The sequence below is a fragment of the Tursiops truncatus genome, chromosome 3 (genome assembly GCF_011762595.2).
Source record: "Tursiops truncatus isolate mTurTru1 chromosome 3, mTurTru1.mat.Y, whole genome shotgun sequence".
Classification (NCBI taxonomy): Eukaryota; Metazoa; Chordata; class Mammalia; order Artiodactyla; family Delphinidae; genus Tursiops; species Tursiops truncatus.
Genome location: NC_047036.1, coordinates 56,181,027 through 56,202,737, shown reverse-complemented (window position 1 = coordinate 56,202,737; position 21,711 = coordinate 56,181,027). Strand labels below are relative to the sequence as shown.

Here is a 21,711-nt window from a genome sequence, read left to right as displayed (position 1 = left end):
AACTGATGAAACACTGTATTCTCTCCTTAGGACAGTACTCTAAAATGTGAGACGTCTCTCCTTAGACAAGATCGGATACCAAACTTTGGCAAGAGGAAGGGTCAGAAAGACTAGGCTTTCTCTAGCCAATCAGGACATACCAGACTGAGGTCAGGGGCACGTAGCAGCCAAAATTCCCAGTCTAAATCAGAAAGCCTGGGCAAAGTAAAGATTCAGACTAACCCCAAAGTTTTTGGGCACCTTGTCTGGTGAGCTGGCTTTCTGATTTGTTCTAATTAGAAGGTTTAAACTTTTTGAAACATTAATACAACTAGCATTCTAAGGCAGTGATTCTTTCCCTGGCCACATGATTAGAATCACTTAGCATGCTTAATACCAGGCCCCAGGCCCCAGAGTCTGGCTTAACTGGACTGGGCACCACCATTTTTTAAAAGCACCCCAGCTGATGCTAGTGTGTATCTGGTTTGAGACCAGGGCTGTAAAGCCATTTAAAATACTAGCTGGATCCTATATATTTAATCCTCTTGCCTTTCTCCATGGGATGTATAGAGGCTGTCATCCCAGAGTCGAAACCAGCAGTGAATTGGTCTAGTTTTATTTTCAGGGGGCGGTAGGGACGTGGTGAGAATCAGCCAAACTGATATTTGGATAAACCGACTCATTTTATGAATAGATTAGCCAGCCTCTATAATGAACCTCAGCTAAAAGCCCTCAACATATCCATGTGTAAGTCTCCCCGAGAATTCTGACTTGTAACAGAAGTTTGTGAGTTACATTTCTTCTAATATTTAAAAATGTCTGCGGTTTCCCCTTGCACACTAAATCACTCCCATCAACACCCTTGAACATTGCTCACAGCAGCCCAAGCCAGACGTCGACCCTGGTTTGTTTTAAAATTAATTAATAGTGCAATTTTATCTTTTTAAAAAACTACTGGGGAAGCATCTTCAAAGTAAGTTCAAATTAACTCACTTTGCCTCAAAATTCTCTTTAAGTGACCAAAAAAAAAAGAAGTTTAAAAAATAAATCAATTGTGAGGGCTAGAGTGTATGTTCAGCAAGTTTGGTAGCAGATTTCAGTTGGATTTTATCTGTTTGGATGGATTTCATGTTTTCTCCTAAGTGCAGGTCAAGTTGTCAAGTTCTTTAGATCAAGGAGTTAATTATCTGGTGGTTTTCCATTAAGTCTAAGCATGAACAAATTCAGTTTGTTTTCTACATGCAAGTAAAAAGGGGAAACCTGCTAAGACCTGAGTCTTGAAATTGATGCTCCATGCTGCTTAAAAGTAAAAATTTGTACCTGTAACTAATACTTCCTAAAATGTACTGAATTTGAGAGTCCCAAAGGTTCATCTCTCAGATTTTCCATAATAAATCAAGGAAGTGTTGCTTAAATTACTGTTTGATTTACACGTTTGTGTCAATTTATGTTACTTTGTGAACTGTGATCTAAAATCCCTGAATAACTGTGTAAAGCAAATAAAATATATGAATTCAAATCCCTGTAATTGGTTTGAAGCAACAAAATGAAGCTGGGCCATCAGAGACCTGTTCCATCAAAAACCCAGGTCATTGCTGAGACCTTGATAAGTCTAAGAATCTGAAGTCAGGGGTATCTGCTCTTGCCAAGTGGAATTTCAATCTGAAATAGAACGCTGAGTCTCTGTTAGTGAGGCCGTGTGGTCAGAATGGGATAAGTAGAGCCTTGGATGCTTTTCTGTGTTTGTACTGGGTACCCAGTGGTCAGCTGAATTCGCTGGTTGATCAAACAAAGCATTGCCTTTAATGGGGATGCATCTCCAGCCTGGTAATTTTTTTCTATTTAAAAACTGTATAACTTTTAATTTTTAAAATGTTATAACTTTATTTTAAATGTTTTTATTTTCTAAAAATGGGACCTAAATCTTGGACCTATGCTGCTTATTCCAGGCTTGGCTTGGAACTCTGGTTCTCCCTAGGCCTTTGAGAGCTCCTGGCCTGTGTCACCTCAGCTTGATTCTGGGGCCGGCGTGGCCGAAGCCAATGCCAACAGAATCTTCCCGAGGAGCGTGAAACACACATCCTTGGTTCTGAAGATTCAGAACAAGGTTGCGGTTGCTGTGTTGCAAAAGGGAGCAAACCCAGGGGTCGCATCTGGGAAATCAGAGCTGCCCTGGGCCATAGGCTGAGCTACCCCCAGGCCTACAGGCTACACTGGGCTGAGATCTATACCTTTTGGCAGAAGAAAACAGTGAAGGGAAGGGAGAGCACCAAGTTGTGTTCTCTCACCTCCCCAGTACAAAGTCAAATGGAAATGCAGAGGCTGCGGTTAAAAGTAGAATTGTCGTGTCCTGTACCAGGATGCCAGCACCTTCCACCTACCTGCAGTCGCCGTCTTTACCGATTTGGATGTGGAAGCATTCGCGGCATTCTTGGTCTCCTTGTCTTTCTCTTCTCCACGTGCGGCTTTGACCTCAGGAGTGGTGGTGGTGGTTTTTGTTGCTTTTTCCACAGATTCCTTCTTCTTAGGAGAAGCCACTCTGGACACCTTATCTGAGGATTCCTTCAAGGCCCCTGGCTTGGGTGAAGCTGCAGAGGGCTTGGACTTCCCATCACCCTTCTTGACAGGTGAGGATGACTTGGTCTTTGTACCTGGCTTTTTGGTTTTGGTCTTCTCCTTCAGGTCCTTCTTCAGAGCTTTGCCCAGGTTCTGCTCGATGGCCAAGGCCTCCGGGTCCATCATGGACACATCAGGGTGGCGTGGAGAAGGGCTGCGGTCCTGCATGGGGGCCGGAGGTGGATCCATGTGTTTGTATGTGACGGTCTTGTCTGTGGGGATGGTTTCTGATTCATCTTCCGAGTCGATATTCGCATCAGCTGTGATGGAGGGGCACTCTTCTGTCTCCGGGGGGACATCAGAGTCAGTCTGGGACGGGGCTGACTCGCTGACTGAGGTGGGAGGGGTTTCATCACATTGTCGGCCCTGGGGCTTTCCTCCAGGAGGTGGTGGGGCGCCCCCTGATTGGGTGAGGGGCTTCTCCGATTCTTCCGTTGGCTCTTCACTGGCAAACCACTCGAGAGGATTGGGATTAATGAAGGAGGGTGAAAGCTCCGTCTTGGGATGCTTGTATTCACAGGAGGACACAAGGCATAAGTCAACATCCTGGCGAGCCTCGGAGGGGGACTTCTTTTCAGCAGTGTAGCGCTGCTCTGAAGTCTCAAAGGCATATGTAGACGTCTGGGGGGTTCTAGCACTTTTATCGGGGGTCTCATAACAGTATGCGGAGGTAACAGGGGTTCGTGTAGTTGTTGTCGATGTCTCATAGGAGTAACTTTCAGACCCGGGGAAACTGGCAGTTTTCTCAGTGGTCTCATAAGAGTAGCTGGAATCCCCAAGTGTGTGGCCACCCTCTTCAGAGTCGTCATAGCCATTGCTGATGTCATCCAGGAGCCTTTGAGACCGCTCAGTCTTTTCATAGCTGTAAGCACTCACTTCAGGGGTCCTTATTGTCTTCTCACTTATCTCGTATGCGTACCCAGACTCTTCAGGGCTCCGTGTGGGCTTTTCAGTAATTTCATAGACATAGCCACCATCTTCGGGAGTCTTGGTGGTTTTCTCAATGGTCTCATAGGAGTAGCCTCTGTCACATGGGGATTTGGTGGTGCCCTCTGTTTTCTCATAGTAATAGCCACTCACATCTGGGGTCCGGGTAGTTTTCTCGTAAGCCTCATAGTCGTAACCTTCTTCATCTGGGGACCTGCTTGTCTTCTCAGGTTTCTGATAGGCATAGCTGAAGTCTCCAGGTGTCTTCCCTCCACTGTCCTTCTCCAGGCTGGATGTGGTCAAATCTCTCTTCAAGGCTAGATGGTGTGGCATCGTATCAAATAACATGGAGGCACGGAAGCCATATGGCTCTGCAGATGCTGCACCCATTGGTGGGGGAGAGGCAGTGTGGCAAGCTGCTGTGCTCTCTTTGACTGCAGAGGTAGAGTCTGAAAAACTAGGGGAATACAAAGGAGAGGACTCTCTCGGGGTGAGTGGAGAGATATCAGATTTTGGTGAGAGCTTCTCGCCTTCCAGACTTTGCACTTTTTCAGTGGTGAGCGAGGCATATACGGATATATCTCTGGGAGGAACAACATCGGATAGAGTATCTTCTTGGAGAGGAGAAGCGATCTGAGAAGGGGTATGTGCGGAGGAGGTGGATGGGGAGGCCTCCACCTGAGAGACTGAGATGAGCTCAGAAAGATCATTATCTTGGGTGTAGGACGGCTCCTCCGTCGGTGGGATCTTGTGTGATAAACTAGAGTCCTGCATGTCAGAAGGACTGTAGTCCACCTCAGTTGGCCCATTTTCAGTGATGTGAAGCATACTTGCACCCACTGTAGGGTGATCTGGAGACTGACGACTGAAGTCCATAGCAAGGGAATGCTCAGGGGATTCCTGGCCAAATTCAATAGACATTGAGGATTGTTCAGATCTGTGATCTTGAACTGGTGTCCTGGACTTGGCTGTTTTAGGGGAGAAGTCTGGTGGAGAAATTGACATTGGTCTTGGGCATTCTTCTTTAGACGGAGACATTTCTGTTTCCTGGAAAGTGGTAGGCGTTTGCACGACAGACACTGAAAGGGAGTCGTCTACTTCAGTGGAATGTGGGGAACCAACCTCAGCATGCAGCGAGGGAGACACGTCATCTGTTGTCGGCTCTGGAAATGAGCTTGTAGCCACAGAAGCTGTGGAGACTGAGGCCACACCCTCCATGTGAGAGTATGTGTCTTCTGCCACACCCTCATCAACAGGGGTAGCTGACTTGTCTGAGATAGTGCCTTCAGAAATGGACATCTTAGTGTCTTCTTTAAAAGATCCAAACTGACCGACATCTATTTGTGTAGGCGAAACATCTCCTCCTAACTTCCTTTCATCTAAAGCCAGTCCTGCTTGAGAACTCATGGCTTCAACATCATCGGTTTTCTTTTCTTGACCAAAGTCTTCCTTTATCGGTATAAAGTCTGTGCTTTTCCCTTCCTGTTTGTCTGGGGAAAGACCAGTGGAAGTCATGTCAGAAACTGGACTTATTTGGTCTGGAAAGCCTTCTTTTCCATTCTTTCCTTCAAAGGGGCTTTCGGTACATCTCTCAGGAGCCTTGTCATCCGCACTTGGAAAACTTTCATATGCAGACTCAGAACCAATTAGGGGAGGGCTCCGTAAAGGAGACAAAACTTTCTCAATAGGAGACTCCGAGTCAGGCACAGGTTCATCCATGGGGCTTATGGAAGCCCTTTCACTCTCATCTTTGGCATCACTGAATTCAAAGCTCACTGGGACTGCCGCTGGTTTTTCAATGACCTCTGTGGGAAGGTGACTAGATTTCTCATCAGTGGGAGATTGGTAGTACGGTGTGTGGCCAGCACTGCCAGTCACAGACTGAGATGGAGACACCACTTCCAGGGTCTTATCCTCAGGACTGGCACAGTGTTCTTCCACTACTTCTTGGGTCACCTCCAGAGATGCTGGGACTACTTCTGCCTCTGCTGAGACTTTAATCTCACTGGGCGTCAGAGAAAAGTTCACGCTACGTTCACCCACCGGGGTCTTTTCTATGGGTGATGGTGGAGATGGACTCAGGGACGGGCTCTTGGGTGGGCTAAGTTTTTCATCTGAAACTGCTGAGACGATGTCTTTGATCTCCAGCGTGGCACTAGCTCTCACGTCTTTCTCTTCAGAGCAGTAGGCATCACGTAGAGCAGACCTGCTGAATTTGTCTTCCTCCATGGACGAGGGTGGTGAGATGGTGGAGGCTGAAGCACTGTAGTCCTTCCCATCAGTGGCATCTGTTTTTGACCCTTCAGACAGTCCGTTGAGTGATGTCACAGCAGGTTTGGAGTATTCCTGAGGATACGGTGAAGGCTCGTATTTGGTGACGTTTACAAATTCTTGAGATGGGGACTCGGTCTCTTCATTGTTGGTCTCGTCGCTCATCACATCTCGAGGAGTAGACATCTCGTCCATGGGGGTGGGCTCGCTGGATATCTCAATGGTAGACTGGGTGTAGCCGGAGGTGGCAGTGAATTCTTCAGGCTGGTCTTCCCGATTCTCCTCGTCGGAGGCAGTGGCCTCACTCTCCGAGCCTCCGGGTAAAGTCTCATCGTGAATTGAAGATGCAGGTTCTTGGACAGGAGACTGGGCTCCCGCTAGCTTGGTGGGCGTGGTAAGGAATCCATACTGGTCCTCGGCACCGCTAGCCTCCGCAGCCTTGTCGACCACGGCCATCACGTAATCTTCAGCTTCGGCCTTTTCAGGCTCATAGTCTTCCTCTCTGGCGTCCTCGGCTCTGTCCTCCTCGTCGCCCTCCTCCTCGGATTGTTCAGCTTCTCCCTTCTCCAGCACCTCGTCCCTGTCTTCTTCTGCTCGGTCATCACCACTGGCCACCGACTCCCTCTTCTCCTTGACGTGCCCGTCGGCCTCAGCCTTGGCGCTCTCCTCCTCCGCCGCCAGGCTGTGCTTGGAGGCGCTCACACACACGCTCTCCTCTGCGTCCTCTTCTGGCTCCTCGGCCTCCTCGGTTTCCGCCTTCTCTTCATAGTCTCCGGTCTCGGAGGACTCCTCAAAACCCGCTCCTTCGTCTTCAAACTTTTCAGTGTCCTCCACCCCCTGCTTCTCGACAGGCTCCAGCTCCTCGGGGGTTTGCTCGCACTCACCCTCCCCTTCAGTGGTGGTGATTCCCTCATCGGGGGACTCGGCAGGACCTCTGGTAACTTCTGTCTCTTTCTGGATGACATAGGCTTCGACGGGCTCGCTTTCCTTCAGTTTCTCTTCATCTTCGATCAGCTCCAGCTGAGGCTGGATGTCTTTTGCTACGTCGACCTCTTCGGCCTTCAGCTCTTCAAAGTCCTTGGTCAGATCCTCGGGGGATGACATAAGGGACCTCTCGGCTTCGAGTTCTTTGGCGGGGCCAGCGGTCACTATTCCAGCCGCTGCCGCCACAGCCGCCGCAGTGGCCATGGTGCCGGCAGCTGCGGCCACAGCCTCTGCGGCCTTGCCTTCCTTCTTAACGACCTTAATTTTCCCCTTCTCCTTCAGCTGCCCAGCAGCAACAGAATCTTTCTTGACAGTCTCTTCCTTCTTGGGTACTTTTGGTTTTAATGCAGCCGGTTTTTTTGCTTCAGATACGGGAGTAGGTGATTTCTTTGTGTCTTTAGGAAGTTTCTTAATTTCTTTTTTGGGTTCCTTTTCCTCCTTTTTAATTTCCTTCTTTTCCTCCTTCTTAACTTCCTTCTTGGCTTCCTTCAGTGGGGTTTCTTTCTTAACCTCTTTTTTGACTTCTTTTTTCTCTTCTTTCTTGATTTCTTTTTTGACTTCCTTTTTCACCTCTTCCTTTTTTGGTTTTTCCTCCTTCTTGACAGGTGTTTTGTCCTCCTTTTTAGCCACTTCTTTCTTTGGCTTCTCCTTTTCCTTCTCCTCTTTCTTTTCTTCGGGTTTTGCCTTTGTTTCCTTCTTCACAGTCTTCTCCTTGGTGACTTTGGGTTTGGCGTCTGTGCCTTGCTTTTCAGGCCCCTCGGCTTTGGCCGGAGGCAGCTCTTCTTTGCTGGGCGCCTCCTTTTCTGTCACTGGAGGTTTGGTTTCTGTTTTTACTGGTTTGTCTTTTTTCACCGTTACCTTGTCTTTGCTTTCAACTTTGGCTGCCTTTTCCACGTGATTAGCTTTTGTGACTTCAGGGGTTTCTTCTTTTGACTCCTTTCGCCCAGATTTGCTGGGGAGTGGCTTGGCAGCTGGCTTCAGGCTCTCGCGGCTGTCGGCCCTCTGCTTCAGTTTTACTTGTTTCAGAGCAGGGGTGGCCACCTGGCCAGTTAGATCCTTCTGGGTGGCCAGTGGCTGTTTCAGGAAGTCCAAATGTTTGAGCTTTTCCAGTCCTTCCAGGATATTGTATTGGGTGCTGTTGCCAGGAAATAAGACTCGGATGATTTTCTCTGCAGGGTTTGCTGGATGCCACACGATCAAAGACGAGACTGAAGTTAAGTAGGAAATTGGGATGTCTATTTCTTGACCGTTAGGCAGGATTAGTTCAGCCTTGTCTTTGTTGGTGCCAGTCCACTGCTGCATAAAATACTGCATTTCCTTGCTGCTCTTGACTGGGTTAAGCACATACATCTCTAGTTTACCAACTCCCATTTTTTGGAAAAGAATGACAGGCTCAATGGTATTGCCTACACTTCTGAACAGAGGTTCTGGCTTCATGGACAATTTGTTTAGGTACTGGAGAGTGAAGCAAGCTTCTTCTATGCTTCTCTTCATCTTGATGTTTGGCTCTGGGTTTTTCAGATTTTCAGGTACATTGAGAAACACAACTCCTAAGTCGGGGGAGATGAGGTTTTTCATCCAGTCACTATTTGTGGTGGAGCCCTGGGACTGTTCTTCCTCGAGCTCTGCGATTTTCCGCTGGAGCACGCTGTTTATTCCAGGCAAATTGTCATCCCCAATGTGGGTGAGCAGGATGGAGTCCACTCGGTCCAAGTGTCGGATGAGCTTCCAGAAGCAGGATTTTCTTTCTGATCCTCCGTTGATGAGCATATTGAATCCATTCACTGCAAACAATGCAGAATCGCCCCTCCCTCCTGGAAAAATGTAACAGCAGGGCTTGGATAGCTTCAGAAATCCACCTGACGTGGGAGGTTCTAGGATATCAAAGGGAGATGGGACTTCCACGGATTCTGAGAGATACTCGGTAAACTCGGAAAGTCCTTCCATCTCTGGCAATATAGAAGCGGAGTTGAGTTTAATATTGATGAAGTCTTGGAGATTATGTCTGTCAAGATTGGAGTTTTTCCAGTCCCCTTCTTCGGGACAGAAAAGGGTTAAGCTGGCTTTGTTGGCAGGATGGGTGGTACTCAGTAACTCCCCAATCTGGGATTTAAAAAATCATAAGAAACAAAGAAAGAAGAAGTTCAAGTGACTGTCATCACTGATCCATCCTCTCCATCTATTACTAGGTATTACAGGATCACTGGATGTACACAGGGCAAACGTCAGAGATGTTGGTTGGTAAATATTTCCATACTGGTAAGTGAACAGCCTCTGTCCTGACCACTCCTACCATTCCCTTCTCCCTCAACTCCCTACTCCGCTCCCCCCTGCCCCAAGCACCTCCCCCTCAGACCTCGCCACCATCTGTTCTTGCCCAGCAGGGGATCTTCAGAACTCTGCTCCACTTCTAAGACTAGTGACCATCTGGATGATCAGTGCCTGTGTGGTTATGAAATACTCTGGATACAACCCCTGGGTACTTGCCATGCAACAATGCCCTTTAAAAAGTAACAAACTATCACAGGGGATGGCTCGCTGAGTCATTTCACCACTGATATGAAATGTTTTCTTTTATTCCACTGGGCTGGGCAAAAAGGACTGATGACACATTAAATGAATTTTGATATAGTGCACATGGGGTCAATTTTTAGAATTTGGTAGGTAGAGAAGAAAAAAGTTTGGTGGGGTTTTTTTTGCATCTTGGAGACAGAAAGTTCTAGACTGCACATTACTACAAAAAATTACTGGTTCTGGCATCAGTTCACACTACGTAAAGCATGAGTAGTTCATCCAGCAGATTCTCTGCAAATACAGACACTCGGAAACCAAGATGGTCAGAGCAGTTGGATAATTATGTGAGCAAGGAGCCAAAATTTGTCCCCCATTTGCTCTTGTTTGAATCCAGGGTGAGATCTTCTACTCTATTACAACTCCTGTTCTTTTCAGGGCAAGCTGGGCATGAGTGGCTAACATCAAATCTGGCTGAAAAGTTTTCAACACACTGTTCAGTACTGCAGGATGCGAAATGCAGAAGAGCTAACTGGGACCAAAACAGAGACTGTGACTTAATGAAAATGCTGTTTTCTTTCTCACTCCATATTATGGCCCTATGCCTAGTAGGTAGTGAGGGAGAATCATGCCATAAACTCCAGTCTTCTTCCTTCAGTTAACAGCAAAGCTCGTAAATCGGCTCAGCGTTTCCAGTGAAAAGAGCTCTGTGTCCTTAATGGTAAATGATGAGGGCAAAGCAAAGATTTCATTTGGTCCAGGCATCCCTGAGCCAGTGGGTCTAAACTCTTCCCTTCTAGTATTGGAGTGGTTTTCTCTGTCTCATACAACCTCCTGGATACCAGCGTTCTGAGGCTACTAGTATGAATGTTTAGAAGGGTTATAAAATCTGAATTTTCCAACGTTAGACTGCAGTAGAATAGCCCTTTTTGTTCTGTTAGCCTATTTGTCCTACATTTTATGTGAAGGGTCACAAAACAATAAGTCTTTCTTTGACTTTGCTGTTTTCCTCTGACTTGATGATCTTCTATAAAAGGGATAAGAATCAACTATTTTGGAAGCTAAGAAAACTGATAAACAGCAAATGGTAGCCATCCATGGGGGAGTCTTTGCTCAAATATTTGCTGACCAAAGCAAACATCAGCACCAACTATGGTTTCCTGTCCAATAATTAGCATAGACCCACATCACCATCACTATAGAACAGTTACAATTGTGTCAGTCCTAATTTTCACACAGAGCACATGCAAACTATTCATGTTTTATAACACATTTTTGAGGAGAAATCCAGGATAACTCAAACTGCTGAGTCTTTAATAGTGAAATGCAAAAATTAAGTTTAGTTCATTTTAATTTTTGAAATTCTACCCTGAGGGGTGTGGCAGGTAAAGGTATGGTCCAGCTGTGTGCAGGGGGTGTTCAGTCACTAGCTCTTTTTATGTGACGTAGGTAATCACCAACATCAAGGAGAAGGTAAAAGGACTTGTGGAATACCTCCTTACTTTCCATCTTTTCACCTCTACCCAGAGAGTTTCTATGAAACGAAGGAAATGACCCCCCCAAAGGAAACAAAGCTGTGCAGAATTCTGAGGAAGTCAAGGGCCTTGAAAAACAGCAAAGAGGCTGGTGAATGGAAAGCTATGACGTACAAGAGAAAGCAGAAAACAAAAGTCAGCGCTGCCAGACAGGTTTTTTTTTCCACAGAGGGAAAATCCGGTTCCTTTAAGCAACAACGCACTGTGCATGAGACAAGAACACAGTCTCAGGCTGGAGAGAACCCGTCATGAAAGAGACAGATGGAAAGGGTCCGGGAGGAGGAGGAAGAACAAGCGCTGCGGCCTTGGAGCAGCACAGCAGAAACAAAGCCCCGATATCCCCCCAGAACCGGCTTCCAGACCTGTGCCAGCACGTACACTGGAGAGACAGGGCCTCAAGGGCAAAGACCGGGTCTCACAAGTGCCCACTCAACCAAGGGACAGGCGAGAGCAACGAGGAGGAGCCAACAATGTGAGCAGTGACACGGGGACCTGTGAGTAGGTCCTAGACTCGGGACCTGAGGCTTCCTCTAAAAGGGTTTGCAAATCATCACCATGATAAATGCTAGCTAGTAGAGCCCGTTATACTAAAAGCTCCTGAATAGGCAGAAACACGTCTTCTCTATCTCTGTTACCTTTGTTTCCCCAGCACATCATCAGGCTCAGTCGATGTTTGTTGAACCTCACTGAACTTGGCCAGTTAAATACGTGCTGTCCTCCTGAAGTGGACACTTGGGAAGTGACCAGAGCCCACTAATACGTCTCAAGCACACTGACTCTGCTACCCTCCCCTTGTTCTTACAAAGACGGGTGGGTGACATGACCAGAAGGAATACTGTTTGGGGCAAAGATAGTCCTCTTTGTTAATTACCTTTTCTAATTAGATGCAGGCATACTGGAAGAGGAAGGAAGATATAGGAAATAAATGACTTTACAGCAGATAATATTAATGAAATAAGATTGCAATTTCTAAACCATAGCCTACTAACTACATTTCCTTTTGTGGTTAGATTACTTGCTTGGCTAATGAGGAAATACAGCAGACAGCGTATCTGGGTTTTAGCAAGATGTTTAACAGGATCTCTGCACGGTGTGACAGTAGAACTGGGTGGTCCTAGCCAGCCATATAAATTCTGCTGCTCCATGTCAACCTGGAGGGAGGTCTGCGACGGGCTCATTTATGTCCTGTTGGTATTGACGTGAATGAAAATGGTGAAGGCATGCTTATCAAATCTGCGGACAGCATGAAAACAGGAGACCTAGGCATTGTGGGGCGGCAGAATTAAGACATCTAGGAAAGCCATTGACATTGGGATGACGATGACTAAGTCACCTCTAACAGAGGTATGCTAAAGGGATAAATGTAAAGTCCAATAAACCAGCTGGGAAAGCAGGATTGGGAGATGGGGCTTCTCAACAATATCCGTGGAAAAGACTCAGGGATTTTAGTTGACAGTCAAGTGCATTTATCATAAAGCTAAAGAAGTTTAAATTTCCAGGCTCCTCAGCGGCCTGGTCCCCTCCCAAAGTCCTGTACTTAATTGTGTATTAATAATTTTGTTTTCTTTTTCTTAAAGGGAACCCCCCCCCCAAACTGTGTTAATTACAGAGCTTCTCAGAGCCTGCATCCCTTCTTCACTGACATTTAATTGTGGATGGTGATGGTCAAAAGTTAGTTTTAGACTTATTGAATAGAAAATTGTATTGAAAACTGTAGAAGTCACTGACCCTCACACTCCTAACCTGGTCAGTGACCCCTGGAGTATGGTGTCCAGTGTGAGTCATAGCATTTTAGAGAAACTGGACCAAAAACAAACAAACTGAAATTGCTCGCTCCTCCTCCTTGGCCTTAACCTCTAAACGCTAGACCTGGGCCCCCTTCTCTTCTAACACATTCCTCCCTCTAGAGTACTTCATCTATTTTCTAATGTACTGATGGCTTCCACATTAATGTCTCTAGCCCACTCTTAGTTCCCCGAGCTCTGGACTCCTAGATCTAATTGTCCGATAACGCCAAGGCACTGAAACATGGCCAAGAATGAGCTCCTGAGTTTCCCCCATCCCCACCCTACCCCCGCTTCCTGCCAATGGACAGTGACCAGAGAATGTAAGGAACTTTCAATATCTTGTTTCATGGAGAACACTGAGTAGATGAAAATGATTAATCTGGAGGGGAAAAAAATTGGCAGCACTGGTGAAGGGTGTTAAGACACTGTCAGGTGGAAAAGGGATCACATTCCTTCCATGAAGATACGATGAGACAAATGAGGAAAAACTTTCTAACAGAGAGAATGAAAAATGTCCCCAGGAGATGGTGATTTCACCATCCTCAGATTTCAGGGAGGGATGGGTTAGCCAGATGACTGTTCTATCTGTAGGCTCTGGTTTTGTCGTTGACCTCCAATGACTCACAAAAGCTGAAGCTCAAAATGCACTGATAATTCTATTTTTCAGTCCATTTATTTTTAGCTATTCTTGTTAAAAAAAAAGTGTCATTTTTGGTTTTGCCAAATTGTGTTTCTGGTTTCTCTGGAATGACTAGTATGTTTCAAGGACTAAATAAAAGGAGCAAGAGTAGCCATCAAACGGCCTTTAAGATCCCTTAGTTACTGAGTCATTCTGTACGCAAAACCTTCTCCCAAGGCAACAGTAGGCAGTCACGGCTCTAAAAGCCTGCTAACCACTGGCCTGCTCCGGTGGTTTCCAACCCACTTTGGCTACGGCATCTTTTCTCCAAAGTCCAGAATGTAAAAGAGGTAAAGGCCCAGGTACTCTGGCTGGGACAAGGGGAAGTGAGTGAATTCTACCCTGTGTCTCCCCCCAGCACCCCTGACACCACTGATCTAGTCTGTAAGGGAAAGTTCTAGAGATCTTTTAACGTATGTTGAGCACTACTTCCCCAAAGTATCGGGGTGGGGGTTACGGGGCCGGCAGAGGAGAATATGACAGAGCCTCTGGCCTTTAAAATGCCTGCCTGGTATAATGAAAATGTGTGCCCTTCCGAGCACGCCTCAGTGATTAGAATTCAGCCCTTGCACGGAACTCCCATGTTCCAGTTAAAGCTGTTTCTTTTTCTTCTGTAATTAGTGGTAAATTCTGATATATGCACAGTCCCTTGTGCTAAAATTCTACTTCTGTGGGCTAGTAAAAATGATTTAAGCAGCAATATTCACAACACTACCTTATTGACACTGCCTCATTTAAAGACAGAGAGAGAGAGGTATTATTTGGGGTCCAGATGGGTGGATTGTGATACCTCCAGATTTAAAATTCTGGCAATGACAAACCCTTTTGTTTACATATGTCCTCTGTTCTATTTTACTGTAAAAAAAAAAGACAAACCAATGACATGCGGGTAGAAACCAACCACTAGAAACTAACTGTGGAACTGCACCGGAATGTAGGAGAGGCACCTGTGTTTACGTAAATGAGCTGAGGGTTCAGGGCTGAACTGAACCTAGAGCAAGCCAGTTAACCGCCCACCCGGTACTGGGCCATGGGGCTGTTTCCAGGCCTCTGCAGCCCTCTCCCTTGCCCAGGCCAAGGTGCTGATAGTGGGTGTGACTCTCTGAGCTACCAGACAGATGCCCAGCTGGCCCTGGGCAGAACACGAACCTGGGGACACAATCTTGTGTAAGATTCTGACAATACAGTGATCACACACCCATCTCAGGGCAGCAGGGAGAGTGAGAATTAGAGCTCTGGCTTGGGAATCTCAATGCAATCAAACAAGGTTGTGAGGGAGCCCTGGGCCCTTTCTCACCATGGCAGGGAGCCTGGGCTATCTGCCTCGGGACCCAGATGACATCATAACTTCTGAAAGCTGGAGAAAAATGTTCCTTTTTATTCCTCCCCAGTGAGTGGAGAAACAGTGATGTCATCCGACCAGTCTTTCTACACAAAGCCTCCAGGTGAACCTAATGAAGCTGGGCAGTTTATTTACAGCTCTTGCCAATGATGGAAAGTACACAGAGGCCTCTCAGTGACTCTCGGGGCCAAGGAAGATTAAATGCAGAAAGACAGATGGCCCTTCCCAACATCCACGGGACTAAGACGCCGCCATCTCAGGAAGTTCTCAGGAAGATGGTTTTAAATAGATGTGGCAACTCCTCCTGTCAGCACGTCCCTCAACCTCTCCATGTAGAAACCTGCTATCAGCTACGGGCAGCCCCAAGCTGCTATGGTGACAGCCCTGAATTGTCGCTCTAACTAGGAGACCAGAGGCGCGTTATTTTGCAAAGAGAAGTTTCCCAACCAGATAAATTCGCAAGCAGAAATAACCAAATTCAAATGTTTGATCTGATTTTACCAAATACCACTAGTATCCTATAATTTTCAAAACTTCACATGTATCATCCTTGAATAAGATATATTCGTTAGCAATATTAATGATCACACTTCAGTCCAGCTATTTTAACCATCCTTCTCCTGGGGCATGGACATGTCCCATAGACACACCCCGTTTTCCTACATGCCTCCCTTTCTTGGGCTATTCAAGCAGCCCAAGTTCAAACACTGGGGCCAGGCATTAGAGGTAAGAGAAATCAGAAATTATTTGACCAGGATAAGTAAGTACATGCACTGAAAGAGATCAGGGCAGTTAAATCCTACCCAAAATCCAAGAGATCTTTGGAGTATTCTTTCAGAAAACAGGAAACCTGGGTTTTCTTTTGGACTCTGTCATTCCAAGTTTCTCCATCACCTCTGCCATCTGTAAAATGCTGACTGTACCAACCCCCCTCCATCTGTATCTCGGGCACATTCAGAATGGTTCCAATTAATTATAGATGAGTGCTCTAAATTCCTCGGGAGATGAGCCACAGGACTGCAGGGCACTGCACCATGCGGTTTTGCTTATTTCAAAGGCGTGCAACACCCCCTCCCCGCAGCCTCCTATCTCCCACCACCCTTTCAAAGATCAGCCTAAGGCTACAACAATAACCGAGCAACTGTAAAGCTTGGATACTCCCAGACAGGAGCCTACCTCTTGATCGGTGAAAATCTCTATGAAGTTCTGGAAGGAGAAAGAGCCGGACTGGAGAATGAGCTCTCCGGTATTTTCAAAGCACTGCCCCGTCAACACGAGCAGCTTGTGTCGGGCGGCGTCCGTGATCATTAAGCGCACCTGAAACAAAGCACGGGGAGCATGAGCCATGGGGGGCGCTGGAATCCCACCTTCAGGATCAGGCTGGCCCTTGGAGCTCTTGAAGTTTCTTACCAACAAGAATTACGCGTTCCCCGGTATTCACTCTGCCCCTGGGGTGCTGGACAGAGCCAATGACTGTGGTCACCAGCTGCCCATGAATGCCATTTTCCAAATCTGGCCACCACCAAGACAGTAGTAGGAGTTAACTTTCTCCCCTCAGTTTCCTTGTCTTTTTCAAAGCAGTCTCCACAGCTGGCAATCATTTGTTGCACAGCTGTGCCTACTAGCAGCGTGCAGTCCGTGAGACATGAGTATCTCACAGGCTGACTCACCAAGTACAGTCCAGGTCTCCCAACTGCTGCCTCAGGAAACATAGGTTTCCAGCTAGGGTCCCAAGTCAGCCCCTCCCACCCAGGACCCCTTTCCTGCCAAGCCATACACCGAACACACAGCTCCCAAAGCAGTCTCCAATGGGATCAGCAAGGTGCCTAACGTTGAACTTGAACATAAACAAAAGGCTGCCCTGATTGGGAATCTTTTAAATAGAATTGTAAACGGTTTGCACGAAAGAACTCTCTGTTCTTTAAGTGGCAGGGAGCCAGCCTGTCCTTCAGCAGAAATACCACTCCAAGCACCAAGGTTATTCATTCTGAGCCCAACTCAGTTCAGCACAAAGTGACTGCCAGGCATCATGCTAGGCACTAAGGGAGGGATGCAAAGTAAACAGGACGTGACCCACGGTCCCCACGAACCCCAGGATCCAGGGAAATGCACATGTACCGAAGTAATTGTTCCAGCCCCATCTGCTCCACAGGCAAGCCTGGGTTCCTTAAAGAAATTCCTCATTTTTTCCTTCTTCATTTCTCACAGCTGTTCCAGGCAATCTGCCTGCACATATATTCAACCTCCAGCTTTTTTCAAGTTGTATCTACTTCCTGATCCTGATGGCCAAAGACAGATTGCTAGCCCATCACTTGCCTCACCTTGTACCTTCAGGGATTGTCAGAGAGGTCCTGCTCATCTGGAGCAGATGAAATGGGATCAAAACAGGCTATATAATGAGAGCCACAAAGTGGAAGCAAACCAAATGTCCATCAACTGATGAATGAATAAATAAAAGTGGTATACCCATACATTGGAATACTATTCTGTCATAAAAACGAATGAGGCACTGATATGGGCTACGATGTAGATGCCTCTGGAAAACACTACGTAAAGTGAAATAAGCCAGACACAAAAGGCCGCATATCATATGATTCCACTGTCTGAAATAACGTGCTCAGAACAGGAAAATCCACAGAGGCAAAAAGTAGATTAGTGGTTGCCGGTGGTTGGGGGAATGGGGGTGACTGCTAATGGGCTTGGGGTTTAGGGGGCTGATGGACACATTCAGGAATTAGATACTGATGATAGTTGCACCATACTGTGAATAGACTAAACCCCAATGAACTACATACTTTAAAAGGATGGATTTTATGGCGTGTGATTTATATCTCAATTTTGAAAAACAAGCTACAGTCACAGAGATGCTCAGCGTGGGAGAAGAGATGCTGTGGATGGTGCAGGCCCCTGGGCCTGTGGCTATTCTAACTAACATCCAAGAAGCAACTCAATCTCAAAGGTACCAAACTGCAGTAAAGACAGTGGGAAACGGAGGTGAAACAATTCTTCTACCCTGGGTGAGCAGGGATTCTTGGCGTCAGCCTAGTTCCTACCTTACAGTAGGCTCTGAAATACCCACTCTCTCTGGCAACAATTTCATATGGTGGTAATAAAAATATTACTACTGAGAAAAGCCAACATATATGTTTCGGTTGTCATATGCCATGCTCTGTTCTAAGCACTTGACACTTCTGGACACAAAACTAAATGTCTGTGCTATTATGATCTCCATTTTATAGAGGTGGAATGAGACAAAGAGATGGTCAATGACTTGCCCAAGGCCGCCAGCTAATAAGTGGCAGAACCCAGGCAGTCCAGCAGCGGAGGCCGTGCCCCTGGCAGCTGTGCTGCCCTGCCTTTCAACAGTGCTAAGGGGGTGGGCAGGATGCTCTGAAGGAGGCTTGCATCTGAGAAGCCATTATTCTCCAAATTTGGGTCATGAAGGTCTCAGCCCGAAGGCTTGCAGTCTACTTCCCCTGCTATCTCCCAGCCAGACTCCATCCCAGCAGCACACCCTCCAGGTATACCCCCACATTCCACACCCGCTTCACCTCTACAAAATACTCCAGTTCTGGCCAGCATCTTCCACTCCGTCCTTACTGAAAGGGGCAGTCTCGGGTGGTACTGATGCAGAGAACCAGCCACTGACTAGGGGTATGGAAGCATCCCTGGACCCAGAACCTGTCTCTCCCTTGTCCCTCTCTGGCCACCTGCCCAGCCCCTCTCATCAGCTGGGTCTCCGTCCACTGTGTGAGGCCCTGCGGAGCCAGATACTTACCTCAGTGCTGACTGCTTCATCTGAGGGGTTGATCAGGACCACTGTTTCTAAAACGTCACTTCTGTGATGAAGGATCTTTTGTCCTGCAGGCACAAAAACACAGACAAAAGAGGAGACCTATAGCTTTTCCGAATTAAAACCGCCCCGCCTGCTTCTGGGACAGCAGAGGCGCTGCCGCCCAGGGCTCCAGGATTCCCCACTGTCCTGGGAAACACAATTGGTGTCACCAAACAAGATGGTCCGGGGCTCTCACAACCCTCTAGTTGTCAGGGTTGATCGCCAGGCTGCCTCTGCGCGTTAAGGGCGGTTTTCATCTGAGACAAGGGGTGGATGCCAGTAAAACTCAACGGGGCTCTTGACATTTCCTTTCTCATGGTAATTGAGGATGTTTCTCCGTATCAGCCTTTCTTCTGGTGAGAACGGCGCTGAGATTAACTAGGAGCCTTACTATGAATGACATACCAGAAACCCCAGCTAACAATTAGCCCAACAACCAGAATGTCTGTCTGAGGCAGGCTTACAGTCTGTTGGGGGATTCATTCATTAATTCACTTGCTCATAGAAAAGTGCAGAAACTGTGAGCAAATAAAGATGGGAGAACAACTCTCCCTCTGGAGAGGGTGGCCAAAAAAAAAAAGACAAGCAAAGTGGATGGAGACCATGAAAGCAAGGGGACGTGAGGATGAAGGAGCCTGTCTGAGGAGGGCTGAAATTCTTCGGGGCTTTTGGCTCCCCGCACCCGAAAGGATTTAGGAACTTCATGTGGCCAGCACGGTCTACGGATGACCTTCTACAAGCGTCTCCCTCCTCAGACAATGAGATGAAAGTGATCAAGCGGATGTATGGCCAGAGTGGGTGATACATGCTCCGGCAGTGGGTGACGGACAGAGCTGCAGAGGGGTGTCCCTCAGACACACGGCTGGGAGACATGTGCTTGGGATGGTAGAAAAGGAAGGACAATGAAGCACTGGTGACAGGAGGAAATGGAATAGAATCTGAGGGAGACAGACACCAACGGAGAATATACAAGAGAGGATGGCCAGAAAGCAACTGCTTTCCAGGCAAACAGTTCTTCAAAAAGCTAAAACAGAATTTCTCTATGGCCTAGCAATTCCACTTTAGGTGAACTGAAAGTAGGAACTTGAAAAGAGACTTGTAGGTCCATGTTCACTGCAGCATTTTTCACAATAGCCAAAAGGTGGAGCCAACCCGAGTGTCCACCGATGGATGACTGGAAAACAAATTATGGTCTATCCGTGCAGCGGAACATAATTCAGCCATAAGAAGGAATGAAGTTCTGATACATGCATCAATACGGACCTTGAAAAGATGCCAAGTGAAATAGGCCAGACACTAAAGGACAAATAATTGTATGATTCCATTTACATGAACTATCTAGAGTAGGCTAATTCACAGAGTCAGAGAGCAGATGAGATTTACCAGAGGCTGCAGGGGGAGGGATTGGGGAAGTTACTGCTAAATGGGTACGAGTTTCTCTTTGGGGTGATGAAAAAGTTTTGGGAATAGCAGTGATGTTGCCTAACACTGTCAATGTAATTAATGCCACTGAATTGTACATCTAGTAATGGTTAAAATGGCAAATTTCGTTTTTTATATATATTTTACCAGAAATGAAAAAAAATTATTAATGCAGTGTATCAAAACCGTTGAAAAGCGCATGTTAAAGGGGCGAATTGTATGGTGTGTGAATTGAATCTCAATAAAGAGGTTAAAAAAAAAGAAGGTGGCTTTAGCTAGGGCTTTTTTCCTTTATATCATCAAGGAGCAGAAGTACTACAGAAACAGAATATTTTGAAATACTTACCACCACCACATTGACAAGCCCATTTTCCTCCATTGTCTTATCTTTGCTAACAGCTAATATTTACCAGTAAACCCCCACATTAGAAATGGAAAAAGCCCAACGTAAATAATCGTTTCAGGCACTGTTCCAAGCACCTCAAAGTACGAACTCATTTAGTCCGCAGAAGAGCTCTGTGACAGAGGTACCATGATTATCCCCTTTTACTGCTGAGGACAGTGAAGCCTATAGAGGAGAACTAACGAGCCCCAAGTCACAGAACTAAGAAGTGGTCACGCTGGGACCTGCACCCAGGCTCCTGAGCCCTCCGCCTCACTGCTCTGTGGATGAGGGTTTGGAAAAAAACAGACATGGTGCAGACATCGAATGCCAAAGGGAGAGCTTGGGAAAAATCCAAAGGAACAAAATCAGAGATGTGCTTAAAGAAGCAAGAACTCAGAAAGCATGAGGAGAAGAATATTGGCAAAAAGAAGAAAAAAAAAAGCGAAGGTGACAGAACACCCACATAAAAGAGGGTAAAGTTAAGGGAAGGGACATGACGTTTTACTACAAATGCCTGGAAGTGAAGAAACTCCAAAACAGAACAGTGTCACACAGTTTGAGCAGGTGAAGGACTAAAGCCTCAGGAAAAATAATCCAACTAAGCCATGGGAAAGAACATTTGTTTACTGTGGACGCTCAAGCCTGTAACTTATTAGACACGGCTTTTTGGCTTAGTTGTTTTTGCTTTTGACGAGCATGTGCATTTCAAGCTAAAGCGAAAGAACATCAAACTGAATTAAGCAAACGATAAAACGACAATCAGCAAAACAAGAAAACCGTCCCTTTTCTAGGTCCTTCCATCAGTGGCCTCCTCGAAACAAAGACTTCAGGAGCTTCAGAGGTGCTTAAGTTGAGGTGAAATTACACGAAAGCTTAAGACTAAGGAAAAGTGAGTGTTCGTTTCCTCGATCGTACTTTGGATGTGCCTCCTTCTGGCACCCAAAGCCTCAGGCAGCATAATGCCAAGGTGGGGCTGTGGTCATGGCTATGCTCTGTAGGAACCCACAAAAGTAGATCCAGCGAGGTACATGGAAGCAGCTCCTTCCCCAGAGCTCCTCTTTCCTAAGTGATCTGCACAGTGCCCAGACCCTGCTAGCTGCACCCTCCCAAATGCAAGTCCAAGCACAAAAGCCCAGCACCCCCTCCCCGAGACACGCAGTGAGGACCCTCCTGCCAAGCCCCCTGGAAGGGGGTTCTTACCATCCTCAAGAAGTTCCTTTCCTCTTTGGCTTCATCACTTGCAAACAACACAAACGCCACGTGACAGCTGCCGTTTACCTCTACTCCTTCCAAGTCAGTTTTTGGACCTGTTGGCTCAGGAATTCAACCAAGGACGTTTTCTCTGCCCATCTTTGGAAATACGGACAGCAGTGACACAGACATGCACCAAGATGCCATGGCTGCTCCTTCAACAAAAGCCTTTTTACAGGATGGGATT

At 46.8% G+C, this 21,711-nt stretch overlaps 2 protein-coding genes across 2 annotated transcripts in view; one reads left to right on the top strand and one right to left on the bottom strand.

Annotated features, from left to right (window-relative positions):
- The window catches only part of MRPS27 (mitochondrial ribosomal protein S27), a 126,586-nt gene extending 108,105 nt beyond the window's left edge, over window positions 1–18,481 (top strand). The window contains exons 15-17 of the transcript XR_012330722.1: window positions 2,493–2,606; window positions 8,967–9,036; window positions 16,840–18,481. The gene's annotated coding sequence lies outside the window, so the exon portion shown is untranslated. The remainder of the gene's footprint in view (window positions 1–2,492; window positions 2,607–8,966; window positions 9,037–16,839) is intronic.
- The window catches only part of MAP1B (microtubule associated protein 1B), a 94,035-nt gene that overhangs the window by 6,376 nt on the left and 65,948 nt on the right, over window positions 1–21,711 (bottom strand). Inside the window, exons 3-5 of the mRNA XM_019929877.3 lie at window positions 18,410–18,492; window positions 15,808–15,948; window positions 2,361–8,880 (exon numbers count right to left, since the gene is read on the bottom strand). Coding sequence (XP_019785436.1) covers window positions 2,361–8,880; window positions 15,808–15,948; window positions 18,410–18,492 — 6,744 coding nt within the window. The remainder of the gene's footprint in view (window positions 1–2,360; window positions 8,881–15,807; window positions 15,949–18,409; window positions 18,493–21,711) is intronic.